General features: G+C 36.2%; 1 protein-coding gene across 2 annotated transcripts; it reads left to right on the plus strand.

Annotated features, from left to right (window-relative positions):
- The first annotated feature begins 15,634 nt into the window (after window positions 1-15,634).
- LOC104436749 (transcription factor bHLH68) lies at window positions 15,635-19,799 on the plus strand. 2 transcript variants are annotated; one of them, XM_039310205.1, is made up of 9 exons: window positions 15,635-16,202; window positions 16,336-16,499; window positions 16,530-16,720; window positions 17,005-17,085; window positions 17,440-17,505; window positions 17,709-17,774; window positions 17,920-17,976; window positions 18,096-18,140; window positions 19,209-19,799. In XM_039310205.1, exons 1-9 carry the CDS (start codon window positions 15,943-15,945, stop codon window positions 19,347-19,349), a joined length of 1,071 nt encoding a protein of 356 aa, XP_039166139.1. In that variant the 5' UTR covers window positions 15,635-15,942; the 3' UTR covers window positions 19,350-19,799. The 2 variants fall into 2 exon arrangements, with proteins under 2 accessions (XP_039166139.1, XP_010047918.1); XM_010049616.3 differs by having other exon boundaries at window positions 15,636-16,202; window positions 16,336-16,720.
- Window positions 19,800-23,663: the final 3,864 nt, after the last annotated feature.

Here is a 23,663-nt window from a genome sequence, read left to right on the forward strand (position 1 = left end):
AAGATCTTTTAGAAGCACATATTCTTCCGGGGGGGAGATTGGGGCGTGGAAGTGATCCCTCCTCTCTCTTGCTTGCTTCTAGTATATCAGAGGATGAACTTCCTCTTTCCCTCAGGCTATTGCAGAAAAAGCTTTGGTGTCTCATAAGGGAAATCCCCATACGGAGCTCCCGGCGGATGGATCAGAAATTAGAAAGATCAGATGAGGCCACCAGAAGTTCACCTCCACCGATAGGCTACTGCGACCCTAGGAGCTCGATTACTTGCTAGAAAGTGCACATGCCGTGCCTAAAAATACAAAATTGAACAGCAATTGATCCAATAGGTCGCCCTTCATTGAATTTTATTTCATTATTTATTTTATTTGAAACGGTTACGTCAAATCTTACCAAGATTCATTTCTAGTCCGGCTTAATTTTTGTTAAACTAAAAGAAAATTTCTGCAATGCGAAAATGAATTATGAGTAGTGGAGGGAAAATTAGAAAATTAGGGAACACTTACTGGTTGTGATATGGGAAGCATGCGATCACGGGATATTAAAGCGAGACCGAGAGGCAAGCTTTCCCTTCATAATAGATAGATAGACACATATATACATACATAGATAAATACGAAGATCAAGGAAATTATACTCTATGCTTGGGATTCAGTAATGATTTTAACAAATTTAAGATCTCAAGATTCAAATTTCGCAAAAGTTTTTTTCTTGTCTTTCTTTTTTAAAACTAGCATTCTGAATTTGTACGAATCCGGATTTCACTAACCGTAGTCTGATGTAGATGACGTTAAATTCATTACATTAATGAATTAGTTTTTGTTTTCCCGTTAAGCATGATTGATGATGGTGTTTCAGAACTTCAATCATGTTGATTTGAAAAATATAATCCTTGTCTAATCACCTTTACCGTAATCTTACATCTCTTATTTTCCACCTTCAATATTCAAAAAAATCTCGAAAAGTCAAAACGACAAAAGTGAGATCATGCAAATATAATAAAGAAAAACAATACCAAGTTATGTTATTCACGAAATTAACCCCTTTCGGCAAGATTGGTGCTTCGAGAATCTAAAGTAAAATGATATCCGAGACCAAATTTGTCTGAGCGAAACACCTCTCAATAGAGTTATTTCTTGTCTTGATCAACCTTTAGGATTGGATTGAGTCAGTAGGGTCAACTGATTCGCATCAATCTTTTCGATTTGATAATATTTCTTGTGGTACGAAAAGAAAGCATTCGAAGAGAAATTGTCAAAAAAGGGTGAACGGGGATGTCTATTCTGATGAGAGTGTGATTGACATGTGTTTGTTAACTTATTATTTGGATTAGACTAATGAAAACTACTTAAAGATGATCACTTTTGGTCAACTTAGTCTTCAAGTACAAGAAGGGGACAAAATTCATTTGATTGAGTCCAGCAAGTTGCCCGCTAAACACGTCTAACTTAGGCAGCTTGAAAGATGATGACCGCGAGTGATGCAATCTATTCATGCTTAACCTAAATTGTTTTAGGGCAATTGAGGGATGATTCTACTGCACTTTATTCTTGGATGAATGAACCGGAAGTTTGAAGAGATCCCAAAATTTAGGTATTAGATTGTCGATAATATTTTGGGGATCAAATTAATTAATTGGAGATCGGAATGATCTTCTTCTCGATGATACTCGATATATTGCACATTGCACGGGGAGAATACATAACAACTTACAGCTATTCATATATATATGTAAAGCAAATTCGAGAATAGAGCTATAGGTCTGCAAACACATTAACTTGATCAATGTACCCCTAAGAGAAACAATAAGTAGTTGATGACACCAAAATAAATTCTGTTGAATCATTTAAATATAAAATAACGCATTTGCCTAAAAGTTTAATTTTTTTTATAACAATCAGTAGTATTTCCATTAAATTTTCAGAATTTCTGCATGTGAGGACGACGAATTTGACACTCTTTGAGGGTTAGAAATTCTTGCACCTACATCTTTCATGTCGAGCTGGCTAATTTTGGATGCTTGCACTTATTATCATTAGCTTGATTTTGTCTTAAGCATTGATGTTACCTTTGTGTTGGACACCCCCAATCATGTTGATTTTATTGATAACTAATCGTAACTTTAAAGCAGAAGAAACGAGGACTAAATCCAATAATGAAGTGACCCAAGGCGTCGAAACACATCACTCATCTAACTTCGTGATTGAATCTTGACATGTGAACTAAGATTAGAGCATCTACAATAGAATTCTCTTACAATTCCAAAATCTTTTAATGATAAACTTACCTAATTTCCCAAAACAATGAATTAATTAGGTTTGGGGGATGTTGGATACATTTGTTTCATTGAAAATTTCATGATAAAATTCGAAGGGTTTAGGAAAAGTGATTTCTTTCTTGTGAAAAGGAAGAGTCATCTTCCCTCCCTCTCGGGATCTAAATTTATTATTTTTAGTTCATGGAATCTCGTAAATGATTGATTTTCCATCAAAGTCAGAAAATAATTTTTTTTCGAACAGACCCTTTGTTCAAACTAGTGGTAATCATGGGACACAAATAAACCTCCATGGCAAGAGCAACAATGTCCAAGAAGCATGATTACAAAGCATGATCTCCGTTGGAAATTTGTCTCCCCCACGTTCGTTGCGGGCGTAGGATGAGGGCTTCGTGACCCTCTGCTGCTTCCACCGCCCAATTATGGAGGTCAACCACCAAATGTCACAGAGATAGAGAGAGAGAGAGAGAGTCAGTGTCGCTGTCGGATTAGGTGAAGGAGATGATTCTCTAATTGGGCAGCCTTAACTTTTTTTTTTTTTTTTGGGGGGTCGAAGCAGCCTTAACTTAATGGGTCGAGATTATCCACTCATCTTCTATTTTTGTTTGACAAATCGATTTACTAGAAGAAAGTTGTCGGAGAAGAACAGATCACTAGGGCCAGGCGCATCTTTCTTCCTTTTGCATTGGATTGTTTAAATTTAGAAAAAATCAATGCATGTAAACATCACCCCTCCTCATTTCAATACGAACAAAAGCAAGTCATCACCATTCATTTCGATTGAAAGAAAAAAGTGAAAAAAAAAGTCATCCCACGAGATCTCGACGTGTGGATTAGCTCCATATGTTTCAGCTATGAATTTTATTGGAAAGTGCTCGGAGTCTTTAATTAATCATTATTTCTCTCTTTTGTTGTGAAAGCATTTTTCCAAAGTGTTGACAGAAGCATTACAATCACTCTTTATAATTGGATCATGCACGAAATCGCAGATATCATTATTAATAGGGTCTGATCATGCGTGCGGCTCTTTGCGTTCTTGGCTGATAAACACACTTTTCATGCAATCATACACAATTTGATGATGATAATTTGGAATTACTCAACTAAAATCAAAAGGGAATTGAAATATATATTGAAGCTATAGCATGAATTATTTGTTCTTGCCGTCTTGAAAGGTGCTGCTCTCATGATGTCCAATACGTCACAATTGACGTGTTGGTGACGTCATAAATACCAATGATTGAGCAAGAGAAGGGCGACATTTAAAAAACGGGGAGCCAACCGCTAGTTGTGTACTTCGCATGTGATAATAGTGATTGGGGGAAAAAAATAAATAAAATAAAATAAAATGAAATGATGGCCAACTTGGACTCGTGGAGCAACTAGTCGTGACAAAAAAAAGATTAATTTAATAAAAAGTAAAAAAAGGAAAAAAGGGAAAAAGGAAAAAGGGAAAAAGGATGGAGGAAGTCGTTGGTGGTCGGTAAGGGGGAATTGCGGGTGGGCCCAGCTCTACTGTCGGCCGTACAGTCCAAAGACAGGCATCGCTTTCGTTTTGATCCAATGGTCGGCCCAGACATCTAGCCCGTAGCCAACTAGCCCCCTAGGACCCGAGCTATCCGACAACCTTGGGCCTCCGGGCCCACCACGCTCTCCCTCTCCCTCTCTCTCTCTCTCTCTCTCTACTTTTAGAAATCATGACTGATAAAATGAATCGGAGTTTATTAAGTAGCACGCGGGTATAGAAGTAGCCCCGGGCGGCGATGAGGAAGCGTGACGTTCGGGATAATTGTACAAGTCTTGGACTTTGATTTAATATAAAATATAATTCATAAATTTTATATTTATTCAACATGGCCATTAAATTTAAATCTAATGTTCAACATGATCCTTGAACTTTTGATTTGTTTAATGTTGTATTTGAACTTCTAAATATTTTTATGTAGTTTAGGGAATTAATTGCATATTTGTCATCTATCGATAGTTTAGGAACCACGATGAACATTGGATCAAAGTTCATAAATTACATTAAACAAATTAAAAGTTCAAGGATGGTGTCGAACATTGGACCAAAATTTATGAATTACATTGAATGAATTAAAAGTTTAGAGATGGCATTGCACATTTGACCAAATTTAAGGAATCGTTTATGTCATCTATAGTGTCCCAAAAAAAAAACAAACAAAAATCAAAGGAAATTAGACATGTCTTCTTTGGCCCAAATCGAGTCGATTGAGAACTTCTTATATTATATTATAGTTACTCGGTACACGAGCAACAAGCAATCATAGGTGTGCGCAAGGAGAGACCAATTTACACGATGCGGCGACTAGGGGGTTGTTTGTTTAAATTTGTTTCTGTTTCCCGGAACACAAATTTTTGTTCTTTTGTTTCGGGAAACAAAAAAAGAACAAAAACGCGTTTGTTCTTACTTTTGTTCTCGGAAACAGATTTAAAATAGAAATAAGAAGTAGAAAAAACTTGTTTCTTGTTTCCGGGAACAATTCCGAGAAACACTCATTTTTCTTCTTCTTCTTTTTTCTTTGGCCGGTGACCTCGCTGAAGTGTTGTCGGCCACGGGCGAGCTCGGCCTCGCCGGATCTAGGCGAGCTCGAGCTCATCTAGCCAAGGCAAGGCCACTAGCCCTCATCGGCCAAAAAGAAGAAAGAAAAAAAATTATACAAATTTATCAAACGTATTTATATTCTTTTTAAATTCCGGGAACAAAAATTTTATGCGATTCTAAACTCGTTCTTCTATTCAAAAATTGTTTCCGGGAATAGAATTAGAAAAATATATTTCTATTCAAACATTGTTTCTCGAAATAGAACTTTACCAAACGCGCCCTAGATCTAACCGATCTTTTAAGACACTGGAAAAATAACTAGAACTATTCTGCTCGAGCCCCTACCTAGAATGCTTTCCATAAGCGCTCAAGTGAGAGGACAAAAAGGAGCCATTCCTGTTCGCCTTCCTCCTCGTCAACAGCTAGATCCAAAGCTAGACAATATGGGCAGGAGCACGCGAATTCCTAAAACTTCTGAACCATCTTTACGAAAATATCTAACTCATTTTCGACCACTGTTAAAAATGTCGAAATCCCATACAGATGAAATAGGTATCTTTGGCACCATGTGGAGTTGAATCAATGAACCTGTAAAAATCGTCTCGTAGGTTTATAGCCTTTCCCATACTTAATTTTCATAGCGTGGCACGTCACGGACCGGGGACAAAATCGTATCTCTTCTTCTTGTATTGGTCAGGAAAAATTCCGCTTTCTCTGGCAAGGAGGCATGTGATCTCACTTTTATCTGTTTTCTCTCTTTGGTCTCTGTTTGGGCTGATTGGATTTTACTCCGGCGGCAAAGTCGTAGCCATATAAATGAAGACGGTCCGTGATAAAAATTGGACCACTGATTGTCCTTTTCTTTACGGATTTTGACTGAGATTTGAGAGCATTGACCATTAGGATCCGATTGATCTCGAGTGGTATCTCTAGGACGGCGACCCGATTTGCATGTGATGGAGAGACGATCGTCCTGGGTGGTAGAGATCAGTCTAATCCTAGGTTTGAGTCATTGCCTCGACTTTTGATTCGGGCCTTATTGGTGGTGTAATTATGTGACTGATTTACTCTGTCGAAAGAAATTCGCATGCGATGGATAAGAAGACAAAAAAAAAAAGCATGGGTGATTAATAAAATTTATTTGGGCCAAAAAAATTAAAATTAATTAGAATAGTGGAGATGATGACGTGGATGCATCGGGATGCGGGTCCCTAGTTGGATTTGGTCAATTGTTAATTTTACAAAGGGAGGAGCGTCGATGGTACTTTAAAAATTGAGTACTGAGATATTGTCCTTCATAATTGATAGGAAATGCAACTTAATAGGAAATAAATTAAGCACCGTGGCCCCCACTAATCTGTCACCAAGAACGAATTTGCATTATTCCTTAAAAGTATATTGTAAAGGATTGGGGGAATAATTTCATTAGCTAATCGTCCTTAGTGTGAGCCTAAAATGTATTGTTTGAGGCATGCTACTCAATAAATGATTTTAAAATGAGACAATGTGAAGTGTATATACTATACAACGAAGGAGGAAAAAAAAATCAAAATAACGATGGTTTTCGTTATCATCACTTCCCTTTCTTCTTGATTTAATGTGTTGTGTTTGTTAGGTAGCAAGGCTACAGCTCAACAAAAATTTCCTCCATGATTAGTTCCCTGATTTGTCTTTGTATATATATATTTTTTGTTATTTTCTATAATTTGTTACTATAATCCTCTTTCTTGTATTTATCCCCATTCGTTCTCTTACAAAGAGATGTACAAATGTTACTATAATTGAAGCCCTAGCATTGCTCCTCTTCCCTATATCTATTCCCTTTTTTTCTCTTACAAAAAAATGTACAAATAATATCATTGAACACAATATAAAGGCAGCGGCTGCCTTTAGTCGCCACACTTGTTGCCTTAAGATATTAATTTCTTGAGGTTTTACAGTATTATCGATATTCTTATTGAGAATCATATGGACTCAACTTAATAATTGAGAAACAAGCATATATTTATAAATTGGGTGCGCAATATAAGTTTTACTTTTTGCAGCACAGTGTGTAAAGAATCTCGTGATTTGTCCTTCCATTCGAATTTCAGCTCGCATCCCATTTAATCTATAAGATTAGTGGAGTATTTTCGGGGATCGACTATCTTCTTATTTTAAGGAATTGATCCGTCCTTTCATCCGAATTTCAGGTTGCATCCATTTAGTTTGTAAGATTAGTGGAGTACTTTATGCGATAGACTATCTTTCTTTCTTTTCTTTTTTTTTTAAAGAAACTGTTTTTCTTTTCGTCATTAGTGTAATTTCAGGTTGCATCCATTTAGTTTGTAAGATTAGTGGAGTACTTTATATCTTTCTTTTTTCTTTTTTTTTTTTTTTTAAAGAAAATGATTTTCTTTTCGTCATTAGTGTAAATTGCGTTGGAAAGGAGTCTTTTTGTTAGCTTGTATGATCATCCATCCTTCTATTGGGAAACTGTAGTTCGATTGATTTGCCTTTGGCTCAACGATGTGATGGCCTTTGACCTATGAAGCACCAATACTCTTCAAAGGCTTTCATGTCGTGTCGGACATTTTAACACGTGTCGACACTCGGTCAACATATGTCGAGAAAATCCGACACTTGGTCAACTTTCACGATACTTTTTGACACTCAAGTTGGAATTTTGATATACGAGTTTTCAATATCGAGGTTAATTTTAAAAATTCAAAAAATGAGAGGTCAAAAATATATATATATATATATATATATAAAGCACAATAATAAAAATAATAAATGGAGAAAGAAGAAAAACTTAGTCTTCTCTTTTGACTCTCTCGTGATACACAATTCGCCCCTTAAGTTTTTTTCTCCTTTTCCAACATATCTAATATGCGAGTCCAGAATATTGATCACTTATTTTTTCTCTAAGTTTTATGAATTATTGAAATAAAGTTGAATTTGTCAAATTGAAAAAAATGAATGATATTAATAAATGGCGGATTAATATTTTTAGTATAAATTCATTGTAAACTTTTTAAATTAATTATTTATTTATGAATTTAATTCAAATTAATTTGATTGAGATAATTACATATTTAATATACAACGTGTCGGAACTCTTTATTTTTTGAGAAACAACGTATCGGCATGTCGTATTATGTCGCGTGTCGCGTGTCAGTGTCGGTGCTACTTAGCATTTGACTCGCACGTTAATGGACTTGCCGGTTGCACTTTTGCTTTTCTCAAGTACGTTTAGAACCATCATATTTTCGTTTCTCTGTAGGTAGGTCCCATTGCGAAGCTATGGAGATAGCATAAATATGACACAACAGCGGGATTTCTTATGGAGAGTTGTTGAAATGATGTATGGAGTTTGAATCCAAATCAATCTTAAAAACAATGCGATCGATGAGCAAAATGGTTCGAAAGTGGAATTTATGCAGTCATGACCTATGTAGCACGGACACACTCCAGAAATTTTTGTGTAGTGTCTGACACTCCGACACGTGTCTGACACGCTCTGACACCTCCCGACACGCTCCGTCACGCGGTCAACGAGTGTCGAAAAATCCGACATGTGGTCAACTCTCTCCGACATGCTCCGACACGCGAGTCCAGAATTCCAACACGCGATTCCGACACACACGAAGTCAATTTTAAAAATTTATAATACTTGAGGGGTCAAATTAAAAATATACACAAAAGAAGTAATAAAAGAAGTAATAAAATTGCTAAAAATATACACGCACGGGGTCAATTTTTTTTTTTTTTTAGTTTTGTATTTTTAGAATTGTTTTATTTTTTTAAAAAGTCTTTTACTATGAAAGAAGTACTGAAAAATGCTATATATGATAAATAAATAAATTTAAAAATATCATTTCAGCATTTTTCTTTAAACAATGTTTTTTTCCTCTAAGTTTAGTGTATTATTGTAACAAATTAAAATAATGAATGATATTATTTAATATTTTTCGTGTAAATTAATTCTAGGCTATTTTTATTATTATTTATTTATGTATTTATATATAAAAATATATTTAATATATAACGTGTCGGAACGTGTCAAAATTCTCTATTTTTAAGAAATGACGTGTCGGTGTGTTGTGTCGTGTCGGTGCTACATAAGTCATGACAAGAGCTGGTGCTCGAAGGATTTGACAAGTGGCGGGATGACGCCCTATAGTTGCTTGAACAACTGACGAGCACCTAAAGATGAGGGTGGGTACCTAACCAAAGACGGACAAGGTGTTCGTGCTTGTATGTAGGGGCGTTAAAAAGAAATCGAAAACCGAACCGAACCGAACCAAAATATTCAATTTTTTTTGTTTAGTTTTCATTCGGTTCGATTCTCATTTAAAACTGAAATTTTTGTTATCAGTTCGGTTTTTATCGGTTAACCAAATCGAACTAAACCAATAAACCGATAAGAGCTTATTTCTTGGAAATGAAAAATATATACAATAGAAAAAAAAACAAAATAAAAAAAACAAATGCAAAAAGCTGAAAACCAAAAGTCGAAAAATCGAACCGAACCGAATCGAATCATTTACACCCCTACTTGTATGTGCTAGGGGGCTTGACCAAGCCTAGCGAGGTGCTCGAGTGGCGCCTTGTCTCCGGCAAGGGCCTGATTAAGGTTAGTCAGTTGTTCGAACCCTTTCAATAGGATCCTCCAATGTGCCTCCCACATTAATGTAAGGTCGCCAAATATATTATAGATAAAGCTGTAGCGATTTTTTACGTGGTTTTTCCGTATTCTTTTACAAAGAGATTCTTGTGAAAGCGAATATGTGAGATTAGTAGGTGTATTTCCGAGGGAAAAAAACATCTGAAAGACATCAAGCCATAGTTCTCTTCTTTGTATTGCTTGATTATAACAAAATGTTTCTTCTGCTTCCCTCTGATTATAAATTTCATTGAGCATGTTAAATTTATATATTTGATTACGGTGTAACATTACTATTTGAGATACTTTTATTGTAATTTACATTAATTATAATTAGGTCTAACTATCTTCCGACCCTATTGTATAGGGGGATTGTACTCTTCATTTGGTTCGAATATAAAATTATTTTTACTCTTTTTTTTTTTTTAATATTTCAAATCTTAACTATGCAAATCGCAAACATGTGCCTCATTTAATATTTTTCCGCCAATTATTGCATCTCACTTCTCTTGTCTTCATGATGTAATAACATAAAAAAAAAGTGCAATTGCATAATGACATTAGAATAGCTACCTAGGGAATATTTGTTACGCGGAATCTCTCTTTTTCCTGTTGTGTTTGCTTAGCGTTTAAACCAAGAAAAGAAGACAAGACGTAGGGTTTTTAGAGGTACTACAAAGCTGTTATATATATATATAGTCGTAAAGTAAGTCTGTCTTGGGATCATAAGAAAGGTAAAATATTGGTTTGATTGCAGAGAATTTTCGAGCATGTGATGAAGGAATCCTATGATCCAAGCACGAAGAAGATGGAACCCAAAAAGAGCGCCTTTTTCACAAGCATTATTCGGACACCATAGAAATGACATGCCAAGTTTCACCAAATAATTTGTCTATCTTAATTATATCACCTTAAATTAATCTTACGGCTATTATAATGACAATGGTGAGAAGATGGGAATAGATTTGACGATCCTTTTCGATTGAGAAGATGATGGTAAAGTTTGAATGGTATTAGCTTTGGTGATAAAGTTGGCTACGTGCATCTAATATGAAAACCAACACCAATCACACTTTTTTACCATCTTCTCAATCGATAAGGATCGTTTGATCTATTTCCATCTTCTCATTTTGGTTATTATACTAAGGACAAGATTAATTTAAGATTGACAAATTATTTGTCGAAACTTGGCGTGTCATTTCTTTCATGTGTAAATGTAAAAAGAGGCCAATGTAGAAGGAGCGACAATGACTTGCTCTAACTTCTCGAAGGAGTCACCTTTTAACCTATTTTGCAATACAAGTTGGTTTTTCATAACCAAAAAAAAAGAAAAAAAAACACAATAATGTAATATAACTCATTATAAAAACATTAACATGAAACAAGTAATAAACCGTAGCTAATTTATACTTATGTTGTTTTATCGCCTATTGATTAAAGCCATTTAGAATAAACATGAAATGACATTAAAATAATAGAAAATAATGAATAATATTACATGGTAGACACAAAGCATAATTTTGTCAGACATCTATCACTTAAAATAATGTGGCCACATGGCAGAACACATGGCATGATTTTCTCACGTGGCCACATTCAACCAATGATAAGTAGTTGATTTACCAGCTATATTTTATTGAGTTTAATTTTTTTTTAAATTGATAAACAGAAAGTATCTCAACTACATTTTAAAATGATATAGCTTGTTTTAAGCATACATTTTAAATAAATTTTAAATGATGAACTATCAATTCGAATGATGGAAACTGTTATTTACTTAAACCAAATATATTTAACTATAATTTATTTCATTCAGCAAAATTTATATGACTACGATAAAAAAAAAAAAACATTCTTGAATGATGCAACTTTTACTTAAATGATATAATTTCGATGATTCAACCAACTATAAAAATGAAATATATGATATAGTCTATTTAACTCAGCAAAAACTTAAGAAATCGTATTCACAACTTGATGTATTTATAACATACATACTTACATGAAGTTGATTTTTATTTTCTTGAAAATTCACTTGTATAAACATAACTTATATATCCAAACAAATACATTTTAAAAACTTGTATTGCACGTCTATATTGTATTAGATGATATTTTCAAGGTGTATAAGTTTCTTTTTTCCATGTTATGTTCTATTAGATGATATTTTCATTTAATTTTAATAGTTAAGTCGAAACTCTGGGTCATCTCTCCTACTCATTGTTAGAATTAAGTGTGTTGTAAGATTAAGAACAAAATGATGAAGGATCATCTCAAGAGGAGTAAGCCTTATCCAATGCTCGATGCAAAATTGCTGAGAGGTGAAGTGGGCAGAATTTCAAGAGCCATTTTCGTTTGAGCTTTGATGATGATACCATGCTTTAATTTGGTCTTCTAATATAAAATTGGAAAACCCTATGTGTCTACTTTCTAATGCAACAAGTTTCAAGCAATCTGGAGTCTTCTAAAGAAAATTATGGTCAAATTACCAACTCGTGCTCAGTTTTACTCGAGAATGAATCTTTCTAGTATTTCTATGTTTTTGTTGAGTCCAGTGCAATCTATTTCGTTTCTAGAGTCAAGAGTCGATTTCATATTTATTTTTGTTTGGGGGTTTGTTAGTCTTAATTGGAAAATAAAACATAAGATATCTTGGAAATTGCCTAGCTTGGAGGGTTGTTCCAAGTTGAATCTATATAAATCCATTTAGGACCTCCTTGAGGTTAGGGTGCTTTGATAAATGAAATTTCATATTTGATCTGTTAGATTAGAGTATCTCTAGAACTTTATGTCTTTGGTGGATCCTATCGAGTGGGGAGTTACACACCGTGCATCCTAGGATGGATTTTTTAGGTGGTGAGCATATCCTTTGTTACATTTGAGTTTCCTTCACAACGTTCGATCCTTCCAATATCACAAAAGTTGTTACAAAAAAAAATAGCTTATGATTTGCTTTCTTATTTATTTCTTCCAATCAACGTCAAATTAATTGAGTTTTAGATCAAATTATTTTCATTCATTTTCTTATAAATAGGTTTTTGCCATGAATAGAGTGATCGATTTATACATATAACCATAAATATCCATATTTCAGCACATTTATTGGTCTAGTCCGGTCACGGTCAGTCATGGATGAACTTTGGAAAGTATGGATGGATTTTTGAGCTCTTTCTTCCACTTAAGAGTAGAGTCAGCACAAGTAACCAATCGAAACATCAGGAGAAAAGCTAAGAGCTGAATGAACAAAATCTGGCTAGACAAACTTACCATTATCTAGTCCGTCCGAGCTAGAGCACCATCATACGTTTCACTCTATCCTATGATCTGTCTTGGGGTAAGGTAAGCTTCAGCGTGGGTTCGCTATCTTCCTTTACAAAGGAACCGACCCTAGAGGCTGTCTTTCTTCGCTCCAATAAACATCATAAAAATTAATCTAATCTGAATATCCGGAATACCCCTCCTTGGTCATAGCAAGCAGTTGCCTAGTTCTTTATTTTCATTTTTAGAAAGCGAAATATGGTACGAGAAATATTTGGCATTGAAAAATTAACATGTAATGACATTGTATAAATAAAGAGAACCAAAATAGTGATATCTTTAAAAATTGAAAAAAAAAATAGCTAAAGAATTTTTATTTTTTTTTGTGCCATGCGCCGCACGAGTCTTTTACTAGCTCAACAATGTGTTTTCTCTATCTGATTTACGTGACAACTTATGGTTTAAATTTGATGATATAATTTTGCCCTGTGAAGTGACAGACAATATTTTGGTTTGTCCCGCCATCTTTCATGTGATCAAGACTATTACTTTGTTGCTACTATAGTTTCTACATAATATCGAAAAGATTTTCCGAGAGAGAGAGAGAGAGAGAGAGAGAGAGAGGAATATAAGGGCTGAGATAAGGACAAGGGAGAGCTGGTTTAGCTCCATGTTTGTTCTGTGGAAGGACATGGGAGGGAGACAAGGATTAAAATATAAAGAAAGCTACATGGAAAGGGTGCATGCCACATAAGACATTGTGCCCCGTGACAAAAAAATTTGTCAGTGAGGACCAAACATTCCCCCCCGCCATTCATCCCCCATAAAATAATCGTTCAAAAACGAATATTAATCATCAAAAGAATTCATTGTCCTAATAAAACAAATGAACAGCAGCTCGAGGATTTCAAGGGCTTGTTTGCTTGTTTGGATGTCGTATGAAAATGCGGGCTTGGGGAATGTTTTGCCGCGGAATATGAGCATAAACAATCGCCGAAGAGAATGAATCTATTCATATTTTAGTTTCTGTTGTCATGTCCTTTGTCATTTTAATATTCTTAGGCAGAATGTTCCTCGAAACTAAGGAAATATGAAGAAAAAAATCCATGCTCGAGTGACTTCGACTGAATGAATGAAAGTTTTTCTGGGTTATATTTGAGAGAAGTAGTGTTTTATGCGGTACTCATGCCCATCACTGCATTTTAAATGATCCGATGATCTTTACTTACATGCACGTGAAATGAGATTCAGCCATTTGGGTTCTTAAACAAAGAAAACAACCCTTTTACATTGATTAAAGATTTCAGCGTGGTACCTTGGCTTTTCTTCGTCCTTTATTCACACTAGTGTGACGTGTTGATGTGGAATCATGCGCCCAATCAGATCAACTTGTTATCGGAACTCTTGAAAGCCAATGGCAATTTCTCTCTTAGGTCGGCCTCAAAACTAGATCACTCGGTCGTGTTAATGACAACGTTAGTGTTGCATGATATAGATAATATGACATAATAAGCTCTCTCCAAATCAGGATGTACCCGTATCAAGAAACAAAGTGACGGACTAAACACCGGCAGTGTTGAATCTTCATTCTAGGTACTCAAAGGCGATGTACCCGCTTACACTTTGTTGTGGGAAATCAATATTTTAGTTATTAATAACACCCTTAGCATTCTCTTGAATATCTTGAAATCAATTAGGAATCTCTAAACCCTAGATTTTGACCCTCTATGAGAAGTGTGGGGTGTCCTCTCTCTCCTCTCCTCTTCTCTCTCTCTCACGGGTCACCCTCACATTCAGCTTTCAGACTCTTATCTGTTTATACCGTTAGACATAAAATACAAAAGCATATGGTTGCAGGGTATCCATCATTCACTTCCCTGTCCATGAAGATGACACCATCACGAATAATACCAACGTCAAAACTTTCATCACCCAAATTTTAAATCTTGTCTTCCTCGTCATCACCCCTTCTCCTCTTTTTCCAATTGGTCGGTAAAAGAGAAAAAAAAAGAAAAATCTCTCTCTATATTTATCTAATTTATTTATTTTTCCATTAAGCTTTTAAATGGAATAAACATAGAAACCCCAAAATCCCATTGCTAGCTATAATTATTTTTTGTAAGAGGTTTTTCACGCCTTAACCATTTTGCTAGTCGATAGAGACCCTGAAACTTTTTTTTTTCTCATGATTAGATAATTCATTTGAGATCTACGACAATCTTTTAATGAATATGAATTTTTGAAATTTTCAAAGAACAATTTTTTTAAAGAGTATGAGATTCTGACATGTGACGGAAATTTTAAATTCGTTTGAACTTTTTGGAGTCAAATCAAGAATGGAACAATAAGATTATTTCAAGTTAGCGTGACTTCCAAGCCGAAGAGTCGATACTCCCCTACCGAGGAGTAATGTTCCAGAAGTTAAGATTGATGTTATTTGGTTGGGTATTTTGTCAGAAAATTATCTACATAACTTCACAAAAGCAATATTCACTTCTAATTTGTAGAATCTATGAGCGGTACCTATACATGTAAGTTTTACCAATCTAATACATATACGAACTTAAAAGTTACTACTTCACTGAACCACAAAAAATAGTTACTTTACTTAACATTTAGTAACTCGACACCTGTCGTAGATGGGATGTGGGAGAATCCTGCACTCAAGGTCACTGTAGTCCATCCATTAATTCCAGTTTTCCTCCCCCTATAGAAAAGAAAATGCCATCACCTTTCCTGTCCAACTTTGAGACAAAGGTAGCAAAAGGAAGTAAAAAGCAAGAGAGGGAAAGAAAAAAAGGAAAGCACACATTTTAAAAAAGGCAATGAGAGGGGAAAAAACAGACGAGGGCAAATATATTTAAAGAGTAAAGTTGGGCAACAAAGACACAAAAGGGTTCTCGTAGAGCAATGAGTCTCTCCGTCTCTCTCAGAGACTACTTTACTTTGCAACACATCACTTCCTCTATTTAATCAGAGGCCGAGAAAACCTCCCAAAGTTTTCCACAAAGACTACCTTACACACTCCCTGTTTTCACTATCCTTCGAGAGACAGAGAGACACAGAGAGAGAGACAGAGAGAGAAGAAGCACAGAGGGGGGAGAGAGAGAGAGAGAGGAAGCACAGTGTGAAATATTTGTGCAGACTTTTCCTTTTCTGTTCCTTGGGTTTGAGAGAGAGAGAGAGAGAGAGAGAGAGGCATGAAGCAAGGTTTTTATTTGCAGAGCTCATCACCAGTGCAACACATGATGTCTGGTAACCCTAATTACTGGTGGAACAACATCAATCCTCCACCACCACGCTCTCCTTTTTGCCACTCTTCTTCTTCCTCTCCTAACCTCTTCCTTCCATACCCACCCAGTTCTTCTCTTTCTTCTTTATTTCATCTCAATCCTTCCTGGGTCTATAATAATAATGTTAACCAAGAGCAGCTTCCAGAGTCATTGAGCCAACTCCTCATGTAATAAACTCTCTCTCTCTCTCTCTCTCTCTCTCTCTCATGTTCCCATCTTTTTTGTTTCAATCTCACATAAATTTGCATGTATGGATATATGTATATAAGCTTAATTTGTGGGTCATGTGGTGTGTTTTAGGGGTGGATTGGTTGGAGAAGAAGATAAGAGCAGTGTGATGATGAATTACTTACAAGAAAAGAGGGTGGAGGATTGGGAGGAGCAACAAGTGCTTCAGCAATCCCCGAATGATGCTTCTGTTCTCGACAATCAGCATCATCATCTTCATGTGAAGCAGGAAGATTCAGCAAGCAGCTACGGTGTGTATGGGGGTGCAGCAAGTGATCATCATGCTCTTCAAGGGACAACAAACAAGTCTGCTTGGTCTCAACATCATCACCACGCTATGATTCCTAATTCACCACCCAAGTCGTGTGTCACCACAAGTTTCAGCAGCAGCATGTTGGATTTCTCGAACAAGAAGCCAGTTAATAAGAGGCAAACCCCACCAGATCTATCCTCTGAGGTGAGGAAAATTTTTAAATAAAAGGGATAGTAAGAGATTATGTGTCCGTAATTTTCTTCAGTTTCCTTTGATGCGTACTGAATAAATGCATGTAACATAAATTAAAACTATGACTTTGTGAATCAGTTCGAAAATCCCAAACAATAAAAAAGAGTGGGTTGAGTTCTAGTCATGCTATTTATGCTTTTCACATTAGTCTCTCCTGTCTAAAAAACATGAGATTGTTGTTAGATTAATAAGATTCTGATGCCATTTTTTTTTTATTATTCTTGCTCTTTCGTCAGTGTAACAGCAATGCAACTGGTGGGGTACAAAAGAAAGCTAAGGTCCAGCCTCCTTCAACCAGCCAATCTAATACCTTCAAGGTACCTAATCATTCTCTCTCTCTCTCTCTCTCTCTTTCTCTCTCTCTCTCTCTCTCTCTCTCTCTCTCTCTCTCTCTCTCTCTCTCTCTCTCACACACACACACACACACACACACACACACACACAAGCGCGTGTGCAACGGGCAATGTTGTCTCTCTCTCATTGTCCACTAGTTCCAGCAGCATCAATCTCTCATATAAGCTAACATCTTACTTTCCAATCGAGTGAAAAACAGAGATGGAAAAAGTAGAAAGTGAGGAAAGTGGATTTAGAATGAACAATAGTATAGACGAAACGCATCTTACTTCATTTATTAAATCATTTCTTTCCCTCTTCTGGTGTTTTTGTAACAGGTGAGGAAAGAGAAATTAGGAGACAGAATCTCCGCCCTGCACCAGCTAGTTTCCCCATTTGGAAAGGTATTAAATGTTGGAGACGTGTTAAATTATGTCGCATTATTACTTCTTTCAAGAGCAATTAGTCTCTCATTCTTTCTTCAAGATTATATGAAACTTTGTCTCTCCTTTTTGTGATTATGAGATATAGAAGAAGTGAGTACATAAAGACTTTGTAACTGGTTTATTTTCCTTCTTTATCTCTTTCTTGTTGGATCTTTTTGCAGACCGACACCGCTTCAGTACTATTAGAAGCTATCGGGTATATCAGATTTCTTCAGAATCAAATTGAGGTGGTTGCTTTTTCTTTAGCTGATATTCCATATCCCTTTGGTTTTGTGCAAAAAGAAAAAAAGAAAAAACATGGACTAGCGATGATGTCTCTTTCAATAGTTACAGGAAGTACTAAATATTCTTCTTGTTTAATTTTCTTTGCAGGCGCTCAGTTCACCTTACATTGGCAGTGCTTCAGGAAAAACGAGGCACCATCAATCTGTAAGAAATCCCTACTTTTTCTGCTTTGACAAGTGCACAAACATGCGCATGTGCATGTTACGTTTGTTTTTAATATGTATTACAAATTTTACTGATTAAAGTACGTAATTGTATGCAAGGTTCGAGGGGAGAGGAGTCCTATGTTTTCTGAGGATTCGGGTCAGGTATGAGTGCTTTATCGGATCCCTTAAATAGTTAGAGTAAATGGAGTATTTACCTTTGTTTTTTGGGAAAGTTAAGAATATGTTCAGTTTATTGCTGTAAAGAACTAAAAGAAGACACCAATATAAAGACTTCACCATTTTTCATCACTTTAGATTGATTAAAGTAGACAACCCAGATTGACTAAAGGTTTCACTATTTCTTTTTCAGCTTTATAGACTTACTTTGAGAAACAAAGAGACTGTTTTTAGCTTTTTATAGAGATCTACAACGATGTTTACATTCATTAAAGAAGGTAAAGAGGAGTAACGTTTTCAAAAATGGATTGTTTTCTCCCTCTGCACGGTCATGGATATGAGATCAATACACAAACATGCGGGGTTTATATGGTCCCTCAGGCCCTCCTGCTATTTGTCGAACTCCCCACACAAAATGTCGTACTATACAAACATTTCAAAGGTCATCAATGGACGACTGAAATCTATTCTTTTGCGATCCAACAATCACCCATCCCTGAGGATCCTCAGGGATTTGTAGACATGCCCCACAGAGCTTTCTTTCGTTAGCATCGAGCATACAAGAAAAGCAAAATAGCCACTGTGCATGGCACTTGTCAATAAGAAAGAATGCTGCTTGGGTATCAATTGCTTCCATCAGCGACGGGTAAAGGGAAACATAGTTTGCACAATACACACAAAATGGGAAAAAAAAAAATTATAGTTCGCCCATTCTGAAATGCATTCACTGCTTGGGAGTAGTCATGTAGCTTGATAGATGTTGTATTGATACACATAACTGTTTTAAGTCGGGGATGGGTCTAAAAGAATGGTTCAGAAAGCCTACTTTTTAGTCTACAGAATGATCTTTAATCCGGAAAAACACGGTAAAAATCGTTAAGACTAAGATAAACAGTGACTGGTAATTAATTAACAGCATGGCAAAGAGTTTATCACTTCTTCATGAATCTACTGTTAAGAGCCTATCCTAAGATACTTAGATACTGCAATTATTTGTCATTACGATCAACAAATTCACATCCTTCTAATTTCTTCTTGCACTTTTTTCAACAGGAATCCATCAATGAAGAGCCAAAGAACGATTTGAGGAGTAGAGGATTGTGTCTGGTCCCGGTCTCGTGCACGCTCCAAGTAGGAAGCGACAATGGAGCGGACTACTGGGCCTCTGCTTTTGGAGGAGGAGGCCTACGATGAGACTTCTTCGAATGACTTGGGGTTTTAGGGAAAATAGTACAGCAAGAGCTTCATGATCAGATGATATAACATCATGAGCCGTCAATCTGCTAAGGAAATAAAAGAAAAAGGTGAAAGGCTGATTGCTCATGATGCCGTATATCATGTTAAAGAGAAAAGATGGAGTCATCTTGTGCTGTGTATCTCGGGGGACAACGGCATCCTTCGATAAATTAACCTAGCTCATCCCTGTCAATTTAGTGGTATTTTCTAGTGCCCTTTTGCTGTAATTATTATGCTTAGAAAAGGTATTTGCCTTTCAATTTGCAAGTCATTTCACCGTTTGCATATGGGGCTGAGCTTAGCAAACCATGTATGTACCTTTGGCTCTTGGATGGCTTGTCTTGAGTCCTAGTTTGTGTTCGCTAGTCAAATTCCATATCATGAATTTAAATCGACTCACGTTGTTCTTGTTCTATTTTTTTTTATTTTTTTTGGCTGAACATGTTAAAAAACGACATATCCTAAGTTCATACATATCACTTTCGAGTTTGCCAACAATGTACTTTTTCATAAGCATGTTGAGTCATGTCAATATGAGATTCTTAAATTTGTGAAGATTTTTGTATTGCTGGGAAAAATTGGTCGAAAATCCATAGGAAAAGACTGATACCAAATTCACTATGTTTATGTTGGGTATCATCACTAGAATTGATATTGTTGGCCAGAATATCTCATGTCATCGGTTTATTTGAGTGACTAATGAGGACTCGCCAAAGTACTAGTTGAAAACATGAGAAATTATAGTATTCCATTACATGAAAGAGCTGCAGAGCAAGATCAAATAATGGTGCAAGCTAGAGGACAAAAATGGGAATTTTTTTATGAAAAGTCGTCTTTACAATCAAATATTACGTCTTTCAATCATCACAAATAAGTTCTAAACTTTTTTTTAAAAGCATAATCAAGTCTGTTCAATCACCAATGCTAAACTTTTGCTAAGTAGAAATCGAGAATTCCCTACAAGGATTAGATTTTGCTCACAGCTGACGTTGTCTTAGAAGAGATGATTCTTAGGGATGGAGATCCTATATTCTCATATAATATATGGGACCCAAACAATCTCAATCTTAAACGTTTATATATCCAATCACAAGTTTTGAAACCATCAATATTCACATTTTTCAACGGTTTATAAAAAGACATAGAATGGAGAGAGAAAAGATTCTAATTTAGTCCCTGACTATTTGAATTTCGCTCATATTGTTTAACCCTTAATTTAAAGGTTTAAGTTTTGGCCCTAGATAAGACAATTGCCTTGTGACAATCCATTTTTCAGTTGAATCTACCTCACGTTACATTGAACACATTTGTTCTCACTAGTCTATCTTGGTCTATTCAGATAAATTGACAATTTTAGGCGGTAATTTTACCTCAGATTCTTGACTGTCGTTATGTTCTCGCATGTTCATGCAGCAAGACATTGTCCATGGGGGACATGAAGACTTTTTTGACTTGTCCTCCCCAAAATAACATCTGGTATAAACGCAGGTCATGACAAAGCAAAGAAAAGAGAGAGTTTATATTAGCTCGACAGCATCATTGGCCCTTTTCCGAGAGCAATAATGGTGGGAATTGGCATATCCTTCGTGCCCTTTTCAAAGTTAAAATCATGTTAATGGCGGGTCCTCTGGCTTTTGCTTTAGAGATATTATTTTCGTCCCTCTTTTGGCTTCTATTTTTCTCCTTCTGCCTAGACAAGATCGAATTCTTGAGAGACATTGCATCGACGGGACATGATTGTCTGCGTTATACAAGTTAGATTCCAAAAAGAAAAATACCCTTTAAAAAAAATAAAATAGCATTTGATGCCATTGTCGAGTGATTTCCTCTATCAGCATTTGATGCCATCTTGGGGAATTTTATTTTCGGAAATCAACAATTCACCCCCCAGAAAAGGCCGAACATAGTACCTTTTGTGTCGATTCGTGGAAAAAAGATTATCGTCCGGTCAACGAAGATATGCCATTTGTTGTCATGTTTTGATTGGTTCCCTGTCGATCTCACCTTTGAAGCCCAATAAATTAAGAATTGAGACTGATTTTAATCAGAAATAAAAATATTTATGATTATTCCTCACCTTTTCAAATCTTTTGTATAATATGCAATAGTGTAGCGCTAAATTCACTCTAATTTTAGCTTCATACAAACTTTAAGGAGTTAGAATGACAAAGATGCCTACGTTACCGGTCTCATAGTCCCTGCAGAAGCCGTGACACCACCGTTCTCTCTCTCTCTCTCTGCTAGCACCACCACATGCTCGGAGACGGAGGCTATCGCCGAGCACTCACCGCCTTGAATTAAGCTTTGGTCCGGTCCGGTCGACTACCTCGAGCGGCCTTGATCCCGACAATCATGATGATGCGAGATTGGAACCCAAAGAAACGAGGGCAGAGATGGGAGGGCAGCCCAAATGCGACCATCCACGAGCCATGGGGGAGAGAGAGGATATATGCGGGGTCTGTGCAAGCAAAATGTGTACCGGGCAAGTTTGAAATAGCATGATGCTTATCTCACGGCACAAGAGTCGTCATACGATCGGTACCGTGGGATAGAGACATATCTAAAGCCTAACCAATGACAAGCCTACAAATTGAGTACATCAAAAGATCCGAATTCTATTGCTGAAATGTTTGTCTTCCCTGGGAATAAATTGGTAGTCGAAGTTGACTTTCCTAGCGGTATCACTGAACGATTTGAACGTTAGATTCTTGGAGTAGCTTGTGAAGTCTCTCTGCCATTGCCCCGAAATAGGAGTGATTTGTCATGTAGAATCTACCATAATGTCTATATTTATTTTTGATTTAACGCTCAAGTGGATCTAATGTCAATGATAACTAATGGCGCGTTTGAGAACAATTCTGTTTCAGAGAATAATTTTTAATAAGAAATATTTTTTTTTTTTTGTTTATGTTCTTGGAACAATTTCTGAATATAAAAACGCGCTTAGTAATTGTAAAAAATTTATATTTCAAGAATAGAAATGCGTTTGGTAAACTGGTATAATTTTGTTATTTCTTTCAAATTTTCAATATTTTTATTATATTTTTCATTTTTTCTTCTTTCTTCTTTCTTTTTCTTTTCTTTCCTTCTTTCTCCTTTGTGGCTGGTTGCCGGCCACGGTGGTGGCCGGCAACCGACTGGGTGAGGTCCGATGAGCTCGTCAAAAACTCGCTAGGGCCGGGTAAGGCCAAGCCTCAACAATGGCCTCGGTGGCCAAGTGAGCCTTCCCAAGCCACTGGCCAAGCCACCGGCGAGGCTTGCCCTCACCCAAGTGGTGCGAGGTTGGCCTTACCCTGGCCTAGCAAGGTCAAGCCTTGCGCCGGAGCCTCGCCTTAGCTGGGCAACGCCGACCTGGCGATGGCTTGGCAAGGCTTGGCATCGCCGGCCCTCGTCGGCCGGTCGCCGGCCATGGCGGGCGGTGACCGGCCAAAAGGAAGAAGAAGGAAAGAAAAGAGAAAAATAAAAAGAGAAGGAAAAAGAAGAGAGAGAAAATTGTTCTCGAAATTGTTCCTCATAATAAGAAATTATTTTTTCTACTTCTTATTTCGTTATCGAAAACAAAATTTTTACCAAATACGTTTTTGTTCTTTTTTTGTTCCCCGAAACAAAAGAACAGAAATTTTTGTTCCGGGGAATAAGAACAATTTTTAACAAACAGACCCTAAAGGGCACGTTTGGTAACCACTCTATTCTTGGGAACAATTTTTTAATAGGAACATTTTTTTCTATATTTGTTCCCTTGAACAATTGTTTCTCTAATTGTTTCCGAAAATAAGAAGCTATTTTTTTTCTACTTCTCGTTTCTATTTCAAATCTGTTCTCGAGAACAAAATTTTTAATAAACTTCTTTTTTGTTCCCGGAGCAAAGAACAGAAATTTTGTTCCGATGAACAAAAACACTTTTAACAAACAAGCTCCCAACTGTCGGTGAGGCTTGGCCGACGAGGCATGACCTCGCCAAGGGTTGGCAACGCTCCAGTGAGGTTGCTGGACCTCATCTGGCCGGTCACTGGTCATCCCAAGGCCGGCGACCGGCCACCTTGAAGAAGAAGAAGAAGAGGAAGAGGAGAAAGAAAGGAAAAGAAGAAGAAAAAAAGGAATTAAATAAAAAAATTATTTAAAAAATAAAAAAAATGATTTGAAGTAGGAATTGAAATTTTGTTATATATAGAATACATATTTAATTTTGTATTTTAATTTATTATTTAGTATTTATATTTATAGTTTATACTATAGTTTATTATTTACTATTTAATAAAAAATTTAATTAGT

The sequence above is a fragment of the Eucalyptus grandis genome, chromosome 3 (genome assembly GCF_016545825.1).
Source record: "Eucalyptus grandis isolate ANBG69807.140 chromosome 3, ASM1654582v1, whole genome shotgun sequence".
NCBI classification, from domain to species: Eukaryota; Viridiplantae; Streptophyta; class Magnoliopsida; order Myrtales; family Myrtaceae; genus Eucalyptus; species Eucalyptus grandis.

Coding starts and splice junctions, on each gene's coding strand:
- LOC104436749 (XM_010049616.3), top strand. CDS start 15,943: ATGAAGCAAGGTTTTTATTTGCAGAGCTCATCACCAGTGCAACACATG. Junction 16,203..16,335: donor TCATTGAGCCAACTCCTCAT/GTAATAAACTCT, acceptor GGTGTGTTTTAG/GGGTGGATTGGTTGGAGAAG. Junction 17,775..17,919: donor TTCTTCAGAATCAAATTGAG/GTGGTTGCTTTT, acceptor TTTTCTTTGCAG/GCGCTCAGTTCACCTTACAT.